General features: G+C 45.3%; 1 protein-coding gene across 2 annotated transcripts in view; it reads left to right on the forward strand.

The window, feature by feature from the left end:
• The window catches only part of LOC132780192 (KICSTOR complex protein kaptin), a 46,916-nt gene that overhangs the window by 13,844 nt on the left and 20,208 nt on the right, over positions 1–12,864 (forward strand). For both annotated transcript variants that reach the window (XM_060783764.2, XM_067461499.1), the window contains exons 5-7: positions 511–586; positions 9,074–9,147; positions 11,489–11,598. In XM_060783764.2, coding sequence (XP_060639747.2) covers positions 511–586; positions 9,074–9,147; positions 11,489–11,598 — 260 coding nt within the window. The remainder of the gene's footprint in view (positions 1–510; positions 587–9,073; positions 9,148–11,488; positions 11,599–12,864) is intronic.

Consider the following 12,864-nt stretch of genomic DNA (forward strand, 5'->3'; position numbering starts at 1 on the left):
TGGCCTTGAGTTTTGGAGTTGTGGTTCACCTACATCCAGAGAGCACTGTGGACTCAAATAATGATGGATCTGGACCAAACTTGGCACAAATACTCAGTATGCCCAAATGTGAACACTAGTGGAGTTTGGGGGAAATAGACCTTGACATTTGGGAGTTGTAGTTCCTGGGATTTATAGTTCAACTATAATCAAAGAGCATTCTGAATCCCAGCAATGATAGAATTGGGCTAAATTTCCCACAAAAAACCCCAAGACCAACAGAAAATCTGATGGTCTTTTGCGACCCCCCTGACACCCCTTTGTGACCCCCCCCCCAGGTGTCCCAAACCCAAGGTTGAGAAACGTTGGTCTAAATTGAGCTTTTGACTTACATACTTTATACAGGAGTGCCCACTTTCACTGAATATGTGTGTATCTGGTTCGGAATGAGGAATTATTAGGGGGAGGAAATAAACTCAATACGTATTCAAGTAGACTGACATTTTTCAAAAGCTTCTTCTTCCTTTGCAGAGTCCAGGTTGGTGGCCAGCCAGAGACAGTCTTCCTTCTGAGTGGGAATGATCCTGCTATTCACTTATATAAAGAGGTAAGGCTACCAATGAACTATTGAATAAATGTTGGAGCCTTGGCTTGGGTACATCTACACTGTAGAGTTAATTCGCTTTAACTGCCATGTGGGGACACGAGAGAAACCTCCCACAAGGATGGTAAAACATCAAAAACATCCGGGCATCCCCTGGGCAACGTCCTTGCAGACGGCCAATTCTCTCACACCAGAAGCGACTTGCAGTTTCTCAAGTTGCTCCTGACACGAAAAAAACCTGCACGAAAAAAAACCTGCCATGCTCAATTCTATGGGATTCGTGAGAGTTGTAGTTTGGTGAGGCACCAGTTAAAAGAAGTCTAAAGACCTTACAAAACTTCAGCTCTCAGGATTCCATAGTATTGAGCCATGGTAGTTAAAGTGATATTAATACACATTCATTATAGAATATAGATGCACTGTTGGTTGACTATTTTCCTTGGAAGCTCATTTTGTTTAGATGTCACCCTTTTCGGGGTCTCCCCATCCATGCCCATTTAGCCTGAGAAATCATGTATGTATGTATGTATGTATGGAATACACATTGAGAATCCTTTATTTGAAATACTTGGGACTAAACGTGCATAATGAAATATTTTGGAGATAGGACCCAGGTTTAAACAAACTTATGTTTAGGTTGTTGTAGGGTTTTCAGGCTATATAGCCACCGGGACTGTGTCAGCTGCATTAAAATCAGTTCTGACCACAAGGTCATGAGTTCGAAGCCAGCCCGGGTCGGAGTGAGCTTCCGACCAATTGTGTAGCTTGTTGTCGACCTTTGCAACCCGAAAGACAGTTGCATCTGTCAAGTAGGAAAATTAGGTACCACCTATGTGTGGGGAGGCTAATTTAACAAAATTTACGAGGCCATAAAAAAGACTCCAGCAAAGCACTCTAGCATGCGGGGGATGCGGGGAATGCGGAAGTACTTCATCAGTATCGCAGATGGACGATGAAAGCGACTTCTCCCCTGGTGGCCAGAAAAAGTTAAATAGCCTCTGACTGTTTGTCTATATCTGTTGTGTGTCTTTGGCATTGAATGTTTGCCATATATGTGTACATTGTAATCTGCCCTGTGTCCCCTGCAGGGTGAGAAGGGCAGAATATAAATATTGTAAATGAAATAAATAAATGTTTTAGAAGCATTCTCTCCTGACGTTTTGCCTGCATCTATGGCAGGCATCCTCAGAGGTTGTGAGGTCTGAGGATGCCTGCCATAGATGCAGGTGAAACGCCAGGAGACAATGCTTCTTTTAAAAATGGCCATTATAGCCTGAAAAACATACAACAACCCAGTGATTCCAACCATGAAAGCCTTCGACAATACAAACGTACATTTCATATATACCTCATACCATAGCCTGAAGGTAATTTTATACAATATTTTCAATAATGTTGTGCATGAAATAAGTTTCTGTACATAGAATCATCTCTATCTTAGGCCCCATCTACACTGCAGTTTAACTATATTGAACTGAATTATATAAGGTTGCCATAGAACCCAGTTCAATGCAGCTAGGCTGTTCATTCCTCTTTTCTTAGAGGAAAGAATCTGGGTAATTGGTAGGAAGAATAAGGCCGTATTCGACAATGTGTGGGGCTGAGTTAGAACTGGTCATTTTCAAAGGCTTGTTGAAACCACCAGGTCTTCAAGCTCTTACGAAAGGAGGGGAGGGGTGGGGCCTGTCCTATTTCCCCTGGAATGGCGTTCCAGAGGCAGGGGGGCCACCACAGAGAAGGCCCTCTCTCTCGTCCCCACCAACCGTGCTTGTGACAGAGGTGGGACCGAGAGGAGGTCCTCCTCGGAAGATCTTAGAGCTTGTGCCAGTTCATAGAAGGAGATGCATGTTCTTTTCTCTCATTTCCACTCCCAACAAGAGAACATTTTGTGAGGCTGCCTGAGACAGCTTCCTTGGTGGCTGCCCCCCAAACCGTGTTTCGAACGCTGTTTTATTGTTTGACCTTTGTTATGAGCCTAATGATAACATAACCATCTCACTCATGTCATTTCATTTGGTTATGATGACACTTATGATGTCATCCACTATTTTAGCGTGGTGAGATGTGTTCCACACTGGGCAATGCCAAAGATAATTCAAAGTGATGCCTGGCTCATAGGATGATGCTTCTTGCATGTGCCCTGATCCAAAGATATGTACTCCTTCCTCGTGCCATAACTCTCGTACTGCAATCCAAGATGCAAGCAGGCAGAAAGCTCTTTGAACTCATTTCTCGTTGGTGTGAAGAGCCAAAGAGATTTTGGCAGGGCCTTTTGCCTTTTTCCAACGCACTTCTGCCACTCAAGACGTCTGCTGGAGCCAAGGCACAGGCGAACGGGAGAGAAAGCAGCTTGAGGCATAATCGGGAGAAGGTTCTGCCAATGCCTCTCATTGAGACGGGAAGAATTAAAGAACCACTTTCTTGCCAACCCTAGGCTGACATTGGCACAGAGGATGGCTGGACCCCCCCCCCCCCCCCCCCGGCCTCTCCCAGCTTCTTTTCAGTATTTGTTTTGCTTTCTTCGAGGCCTAGTTGGTGAATACTGCCCTGAGATAGTTGCTTGAAAAGCATTCTGTTATTATGTTCGTCTTACCAAAGCTTTGAAACTCAAATTGCACAAAAATACAATTAAACTAACAGTAGAATTGAAAGCAGTTAAAGCCAAAGCCATTAAAAAAAGGAAAGCTTCAAATAGAGAGGATAATGCTTTCAGAGTGACCAGTCTTTGAAGGCCTGTTGAAACAATAATAATAAAATAAAGCCTTAGACAATACAATAATTATAATAATAATAATTACGGTATTATTTTTACTTATAAGGTAAAGGTTTCTCCTTGACATTAAGTTTAGTTGAATCCAACTCTGGGGGGTGGTATTCATTTCCATTTCTAAGCTGAAGAGCAAGCATTGCCCGTAGACACCTCCAATATCATGTGGCCAGCATGACTGGATGGAGCGCCGTTACAGTGGTCTCAGAAAGTGAGTAAAGGTACTGCAAGTCCCATCATCCATAGTCTGGTCTCCCCCAAAACCTCACCAGAATGTTGAGTTGGCCATGGGGGCTCTCTGTGCCAAGTTTGATCTTAATTGGTATTTGGATGAGTGTTGCTGTGTTGCTGTGGTTTCAGGAAGTGACTGAAGGTACTGTAAGTCCCATCATTTTTAATATATATGTGCTGTTGTGATAATTTTATTTATTTATTTATTTAGTACACTTGTATACCGCTAATATCTCAGCCTAAAACGGCGACTCATTGCGGTTTACAACATTTAAAAACAACAATAATTCCGATTAAAAATATAAAACACATACATATACAATACACAGTATTGGGCCACCAATACAGACCAATGCATCTCTTAATTAAAATCATAATCCAATTTCGTTGTCTATGATTGCCAGTCCTTGATCAAAAACTTCATCGCATCGGATTAGCCGAATGCTTGCTCAAACATCCATGTTTTCAGTTTTTTCCGAAATGCCATCAGCGAGGTGGCTGATCTTATCTCTATAGGGAGGGCATTCCAAAGCCGCGGGGCCACCACAGAAAAGGCCCTGTCTCTCGTTCCCGCCAGCCGCACCTGTGAAGCAGGCGGGATGGAGAGAAGGGCCTCTCCCGAAGATCTTAGGGTCCTGGTGGGCTGATAGGCCGAGATACGTTCGGATAGATATGTAGGGCCAGAACCGTTTAGGGCTTTAAAGGCCAAAGCCAGCACTTTGAATTGGGCCCGGTAGCTAATCGGTAGCCAGTGGAGCTGGTACAGCAGAGGAGTTGTATGCTCCCTGCGCCCTGCTCCTGTTAATACCATGGCTGCCGCCCGTTGGACTAGTTGGAGCTTCCGGGCCGTCTTCAAAGGCAACCCCACGTAGAGAGCGTTGCAGTAGTCAAGGCGGGATGTAACCAGAGCGTGGACTACCGTGGCCAAGTCAGACTTCCCAAGGTACGGTCGCAGTTGGCGCACGAGTCTTAACTGTGCGAATGCTCCCCTGGTCACCGCCGAAACCTGGGGATCCAGGCTCAGCGATGAGTCCAGGATCACACCCAAACTGCGAACCTGTGTCTTCAGGGGGAGTGCGACCCCGTCTAACACAGGCTGTAACCCTATACCCTGTTCGGCCCTGCGACTGACCAGGAGTACCTCTGTCTTGTCTGGATTCAATTTCAATTTGTTCGCCCCCATCCAGACCGTCACAGCGGCCAAGCACCGGTTCAGGACCTCGACAGCCTCCTTAGTAGCAGGTGGGAAGGAGTGACAGAGTTGGACATCATCTGCATACAGATGACACCGCACCCCGAAACTCCGGATGATCTCGCCCAGCGGTTTCATGTAGATGTTAAACAACATGGGGGATAGTATTGAACCCTGAGGAACCCCACAAAACAAAGGTTGTGGGGTAGAACAGGAGTCCCCCAGTAACACCTTCTGAGACCGGCCCTCGAGGAATGACCGGAGCCACTGCAGAGCAGTACCTCCGAGACCCATTCCCGCGAGGCGTCCCAGAAGGATACCGTGGTCGACGGTATCGAAGGCCGCTGAGAGGTCGAGTAGCACCAACAGGGACACACTCCCCCTGTCGAGCTCCCGACGGAGATCATCCACTAAGGCGACCAAGGCTGTCTCGGTACCATGCCCCGGCCTAAAGCCAGACTGTGCCGGATCCAGATAATCCGTGTCTACCAAGAATGCCTGGAGTTGTGAGGCCACCACACGTTCCATGACTTTGCCCAAAAAGGGGAGATTGGAAACAGGCCGATAGTTAACCAATTGAGTGGGGTCCAGTGATGGTTTCTTCAACAGCGGTTTTATCACAGCTTGCTTTAAGCTGGCTGGAAATATGCCTTCCCGGAGGGAGGCATTAACCACCACCTTAACCCACTCGGCCAATCCCCCTCTGGCCTCCTTTAGAAGCCAGGATGGGCAGGGGTCTAGGATGCATGTGGTAGGTCTCATTCCTCCAAGCACCTTGTCCACATCCTCGGTTTGAACTAATTGAAATGAATCCATCAAAATTGGACAAGCAGATGCTCGTGTTACATCCTCAGAGACTGCCGTTAATATGGTGTCCAGTCCAGAGCGGATCAAAGCGACTTTGTCTGCAAAGAACTGAGCAAAGGCTTCACAGCGAGCTGCCGAGTCATCAGGGCACCCATCCTGAGTGGTGGGTTTTAACAGGCCTCTGACAACTCGGAACAGTTCGGCCGGACGGTTCTTTGCAGACGCAATAGTGGCCGCAAAGAAAGTTTTCTTTGCGGCTCTTATTGCCGCGGCGTATGACCTTAAAAAGGACACAAACCGTGTTCGATTTGGCTCGCTCGGATCCGAACGCCACACGCCCTCTAGTTCCCTCTTCTTTCGCTTCAACGCCGCCAGCTCCTCAGTAAACCAAGGGGCTGGTTTAGTTCGGCTACTTGAGAGGGGACGTTCTGGAGCGATCGTGTCTATTGCCCTAGTCATCTCCCCATTCCAGAGAGCGACCAGGGCATCAACAGGATCACCAACCGAGGTGGCGGGAAATTCCCCAAGAGCCATCAGGAATCCCTCCGGATCCATAAGCCTCCTGGGGCGGACCAATTTAATAGGTCCTCCACCTCTGCGGAGGTTAGGGGGTGCAGTAAGTCTAAAGCTGACCAGGTGGTGGTCGGTCCATGGCAACGGAGAGATGGATAACTCCTCAACACCGCCGCCTTCCTCCCATCCCTGACAGAAAACCAAGTCCAATGTATGTCCAGCACTGTGGGTGGGGCCAGATACTTGTTGGGACAGCCCCATGGTCGCCATGGTAGACATGAAGTCCTGAGCCGCTCCCGTTAGGGCAGCCTCGGCGTGGACATTGAAGTCCCCCAGCACAATCAGCCGTTGGGACTCCAATGCCAGGTCCGAGACCACCCCCGCTAGCTCAGGTAGGGAGACTGTAGTGCAGCGAGGTGGACGGTACACTAGCAGAATCCCTAATCTGTCCCGGTCACCCACCCTCAGGTGGACGCATTCAAAATTTGTTGACTGTGGGATGGGGGTCCTGGTCAGAAGAATGGAATCTCTGTAGACTACTGCAACCCCGCCTCCCCGCCCTCCAGATCTCGGTTGGTGCTGCACAGAGAACCCGGGTGGACAAAGCTGGGTCAAATTTACACCTCCCGCTTCGTCCAGCCAGGTCTCTGTGATGCACGCCAGATCTGCCCGTTCATCCAGGATTAAGTCTTGGATGAAAGTTGTTTTGCCATTGACAGATCTGGCGTTCAACAGCACCACTTTCAATCCTGAGGGACCGCCAACCTGGTTACACCTACTTACCGTATCAGGAGACCGATTTGGAATTACTAATGTTGTTCCACGTTCCCTAGGCCGAATTAAAGGTCTCCCTTTCCAGTATCTCCCCTTCCCCACCACGACTTCTATGGGGGCTCCTCGGTTAACGGAAGCCTCTCCCTCCTCCATGACGCATTCAACACCTATAATAACAACCCAAGGATCATTGTAGATTGTTTGACATATTACAGTTCCAGTTTGCCATGGCTTTGCCTTCCAAGCGTTTCCCGTTCCTATTATATTATATTCGGGTCCCCCTGAGCTACTCCATTCCCTCTGACCCACATATACAATTAGCAACCAAATTAACAGGTGCCAAGGAATGGATAATGACATGAGTAACAGTTGTTAAGCACAGTCAAGGGTTGGTTAAGGCTCTTGGAGTACAGATGGAGACTTATGTCAACACACACGATAGAATAACAATTAAAATGCGGTGGATTGACAATTAACCCCGAAGTGTTTAAATAAAGTGCGTCATGGAGGCCTAATTCAACGCTAGATGTATCGAATCAGTTAAAGTGCTAGAGTTGGTTAAAGTGCCACAGAAAAAGTAATTTAAAGTGCTAATGGCATAAAGTGCTAAGATCACGCAATTAATGGAATGCTCCGCATACCCAACTGAACTGAGACAGCACAGTTGAGAAGGTGGTCATACAATCAGGGTTAGTTAGCACCATCAAAAGAGGTCAGCACAATTAAGATGATCAACACAGTTTACGATAGTGGTCAATACAATCAGAGATGATTAGCACACTCGAAAAATGGATTACAAGGTCAAAAGGATCAGCACAACAGACGGGTTAACAACGAACAGCACAGTTTGTCCAGGATTGGATCAGCGAGATGCAAGGTGGCAGCAATTTGGTCACAGGTGGCCGACTCAGTCTTTATGTTTATGTTGTTTTGTTAATTTTATGTCATGCTGTTTACTCTGTATGTTTTGGTGATGTTACTTGGAAACCGCCCTGAGTCCTCCTCTGGGAGATAGAGCGGTATATAAATGAAGTTTTTTATTATTATTTATATCTGCAAGAATTATTTCCCGACACATCACACAGTCCTAGATACTTAGGAAATGTCTGACGTGTGATCCAATACAACAACCAGCATAGTGGTCTTGTTTGCTGTGTACTAGTCTTGTTGTGTTTCAAATAATAATAATAATAATGCTGCAAGAAGATTGCGCAGACAGACTACAAGCAGAGGCACAAAACCGTTGCTCAGATGATTCATTGGAACTTGTACCACAAATACCATCTGCCTGCGACAAAGAACTGGTGGGATCACAAGCCGGAAAAAGTTACAGAGAATGAACACGTCAAACTCCTCTGGGACTTCTGGATTCAGACAGACAGAGTTTTGGAGCGTAATACTCGTGACCTCACAATTGTGTTAAAAGTATGGATCATTGATGTTGCAATCCCAGGTGACAGCAGGATTGCAGAGAAACAACTGGAAAAGCTGACACGATACGAGGATTTAAAGATCGAACTGCAAAGACTCTGGCACAAACCAGTCAAGGTGGTCCCAGTGGTGATCGTGTTTTAAGTGCCTTGACCTGCACTTAAACACAATAGGTGCTGACAAGATTAGCATCTGCCAGCTGCAAAAGGCCACCTTACTGGGATGTGCACGCATTATTCGCCGATACATCACACTGTCCGAGACACTTGGGAAGTGTCCGACGTGTGATCCAATACAACAGGCTCATGAGTATAAGGCATATGTTTTTCTAAAGCAGTGGTTCTCAACCTTTTTTTTTTAACCAGCGACCGCTTTGACCAGGAACCACTCTCCAACATTAATAACAAAAGGGTTACAAATCAGTTTTTGGTCAACTTTAGATTTGGTTTGGTTATTTGGGGTGCTGATTCAGAAAATTGCATTGGATAGACCACATTGGATAGATCATCCAGTAGTCACCATCTGCTAGCCCACAGAAAATTATATTTAATCATCTAGAGCTGATGTAGTCTATCCCATGCATTTTTCTGAATCAGCACCACAAATAACCCTAGGAACAGGCCTAAAAACTGGACCACAGATTGGGAATCATTGTTCTGAAGTCTTATCACGACAAAAGATGGGGAATTACGTCAGTAGCATGACTGAGCAGGATTGTGTTTACCTTGAGGAATGAAAGGCTATGATATGGCTGTATGGTTCTCATTGTTTACAGAATGAAGAGTTGCACCAGTTTGAAGAGCAGCCGGTGGAGAACCTCTTTCCCGAACTCAAAGAGCTGCCAAGCAAGTAAGGCCATCCTGGTTTGTATGGAAGGTTAATCCCTGGATGAATCAGAAATGAGAGAGAAGATGGATAGGAGGAGGGTTGGGGGTAACAAGAGTGTAGTGATGAGCAAATAAGGGTATTATCTTCTAGTAAAACCTCTACCACCCCCAATTACATTTCCCTCCATTCTCCAAATTTCTAACGTTGTGACTGTACATTTAGCAATACAGTTTAGGCATCCAAAGAAAAGAATATGGTGGAGTCCTGCCAGACTACCAAGGCTGACACTTCATAATCTTGCCAAAACCTTGTATATGTACAAGAAATCCTTTGCATGTGTGTACATTTTGCATGCCGTGGGATTCCCCTCTGGTCATCTACAGCTATTCGCGAACATATTTTCACTATCTAGACATCTCTCTCTCTCTCTTTCTCTCTCTCTATGTGTGTGTATGTGCATTTCTGCTGCAATATTTGCAAGCCCTATATATCTATATTCATATCTATCTAGACATGCCTAGATATATTTGTGTGTGCATGTTCCCCTGTAATATTTGCAAGCCCCAGGCCCGTAGCCAGGATTTCGTTTCGGGGGGGGGGGGGGGGGGGGGGCTAAAAAAATTTTCAGGGGGGGTTTCGGGGGGGGGCTGAGTTTCGGGGGGGGAGCTGAGTCTGAGTGAAAGAGGGTCTAGCCTAGCAAACCTTTTGTATCATTACCCCAATACCCCCATGCATATGGGATATATTGAGTATGGTGATCAGATCATGATATGAATAAACATAACAGTTTAAATAATGCACCAGTAAGGCCTTTTCGCGAACCACCATGAGAATTTCGGGGGGGGGGGGGGGCTGAAGCCCCCCGAGGGCCCCCCCCCCCCCCCCGGCTACATGCCTGGCAAGCCCTATATATCTATATTCATATCTATCTAGACATGTTTAGATATATTTGTGTGTGCATTTTCCCCTGTAATATTTGCAAGCCCTATATAACTATATTCACATATATCTATCTAGACATCTCTCTATATATAGATAATTATATCTTTATAGAATTTTGAAGACTTGCAAACATGTGAGGGGAATATATATATATATGTGTGTGTGTGTGTATATATGTATATGTATAAACATATATATATATATAGAGAGAGAGAGCGCAATGGTGTCCTGAGATGGTTTTAAGCAACTTTTAATGTGAATATAAGTGATTTTAATGTTTGTCTATATTTATGTTTTATGTCCCGGCATTGAATGTTTGTCTTATATATGTTATGCTCCGCATTGAGTCCTCTGCAGGGTGAGAAGGGTGGAATATAAATGTTTTAAATAAATAAATAGATAAATAATACACACACACACACATATATACATGCACAGAGATATACAGATATATAGGTACCTCTATATATTTGTCGATATCTATATTTATATAGGATTTGCAGAGACTTGTAAACATGTGAGGGGAAAATTCATATATAAAAATAATGTATATCTATAGATACAGATATACAGGTACATGGACATCTCTTGATATCTATGGGTATATAGGATTTGCAAAGACCTGCAAACGTATGAGGGGAAAATTCATATATAAAATTAATGTGCATATATGTGTGTGTGTGTGTGTGTGTGTGATACATACAGATATATAGATAGATAGGGATTGCAAAATGCCTATATATCTGTCGGAGAGATTAATAAATATTTCAGGGGAAAATCCTTTTATAAGATTAATGGATACTCCTGACTTGCAAGGGCTTCTCTCCCTCTCCAGCGAGCAGGGGAGGATTTGGAAAAGAAAACACACTGATAAGGGAGGGGAAGAGGAGAGAGAAATAAATCAGATATTGCAAGCAATGGCCTCCAGGCTCCGCTGCCTGGCTTGACCCCATTTTAAGCCGAGGGAGGCTTTTTCCACCCCCCAAAAAGGGCTGAAAAACCAGCTTCGAGTATATACGGTAGCCATGAAACCTTTTCTCTGCAGAAAAACGTTTTGGAGTGACTGATGCCTAAATCCTTCTGTTTCCTTTTTTAATGTCTGTCCCATTCAGTGAAAATTCTCTTGGTACACGCTTGATGGGTATTATCCCAAGTAATGAGCTTGCAGAAGTTCAGCAGGTTCCAGGATCTAGAATTTCACAGATTCTGAAGGATGCAACCATGTTAGGCTGGATCTACACTGCCATACAATCCTGTTCAAAGCAGCTAATCTGGATTTTCTATGGCAGTTAGGTGGGGCCTCAGTTAAAATAGGATGGAAGTGTAAAGAGAATGGATCATGCTGTGTAAAAGAGCACCCTCCCCCCAATCTCTCTCAATTTTCGATTTCCTTAAAATGATGGTTGCTTCTCCTTTGCAGCGTGTTGTGGCTGGACGTATACAACATCCCAAACTCAGGGAAGCGCCTCACAGCCTTTGGCTGCCAGAGTGGCTATGTCCGAGTCGCCCATGTTGAACACTCCAGCCAAGGTGAGAATTGTTTTTAAATGGCCCTTACTTATGTTGGCTCAGTGGCATGTTCCTTGACTCAGAATTGAGCTTCTCAGGGACCTGGCTGTGCAACTCTCATTTCACATTATTCCTTGTCAAGTAGCTAATGCTGTGTTAGAGAGAAATGCATGCTCTGTAACTCCAGTGTGTGAAAAATACAGTTCTAATGGACATGTGGTCACAGCACATTCCACTGAAGGGTTAAGCAAGTGGAGATGTGGACCTAGAGTCATGACCATGTGATAGGCATGACGAGAATTGTATCATTTCCTGTGGTCCCTGTCGGTATAAAAAAAGTGATTTAGACTACCACTCCCACAGTCCTGCAGACACCACATCCAATGGCTATGGAACAAGATGGTTTGATAACACAAACAAGTGAGAAAACATGTGTATGACAAGCCCCTGGTAGGGAAGCTCCTGTGGAGGGTCAAGTAGAGAAGAAAATCTTTTTCAGAGAGGAATTGTTTGCTCTTGGGTAGATTGGTTGTTCATCTGAACCCAAGTATCAAGGCAGAAACTGTGGCTTTTCATTTGTACTGTTGTCATTATTTTGGAAAATTTGAGCCTCCCATTTAAATAGGAACGGGACTAGGCTTAGCACAGCAGGCTAAACCACTGTGCCCCAGAAAAATCCTTCTGATCGAAAGGTTAGCAGTTTGATCCTGGGACGGGGTGAGCATCTGCCGGTAGCCCCAGCTCACCTGTCCACCTTGCAGGTCGAAAGCAAAATGCAAGTAAATAAATAGGCACTGCTTTTAGCGGGGAGGTACTAAAGACGCCCATTGATCGATTGACATGGAAGATGAGCGACAGCACCCCGCTTTGGTCAAAGTCGAGCACAGCCTCCAAGATGCTGGAAATAAGATGAGAGAAAACTGCCTTTACTTCTGTTTGTGTTGTCTGTCCTTGTTAAATGTATAACCAGCATTGAATGGTTGCTGTGTTATAAATATCTGCGAACTACAGATAAAGACTCTGTTGTGTTTTGGTTCAAGTTAACTGCCTGCCTTGAGAGACAATTAGTCCCATGCACAGCTCCAGGAGGATGTGATGGGAGGGAATAATTCACGTGCCTACCCAGCGGGTGTTTTGTTTGTTTATTTGTCTTGTGACATTCCTGACTTGGGGTGAACCCATGGGTTCTTCTTGGCATGGTTTATTCAGAGGGGTTTGCCTTTGCCTTCCTCAGAGGCTGAGAAAGTGCAATTTGTCCAATACCCTCAGTGAATCTCCAGAACTTTC

This window comes from Anolis sagrei, chromosome Y (genome assembly GCF_037176765.1).
Source record: "Anolis sagrei isolate rAnoSag1 chromosome Y, rAnoSag1.mat, whole genome shotgun sequence".
Taxonomy (NCBI): Eukaryota; Metazoa; Chordata; class Lepidosauria; order Squamata; family Dactyloidae; genus Anolis; species Anolis sagrei.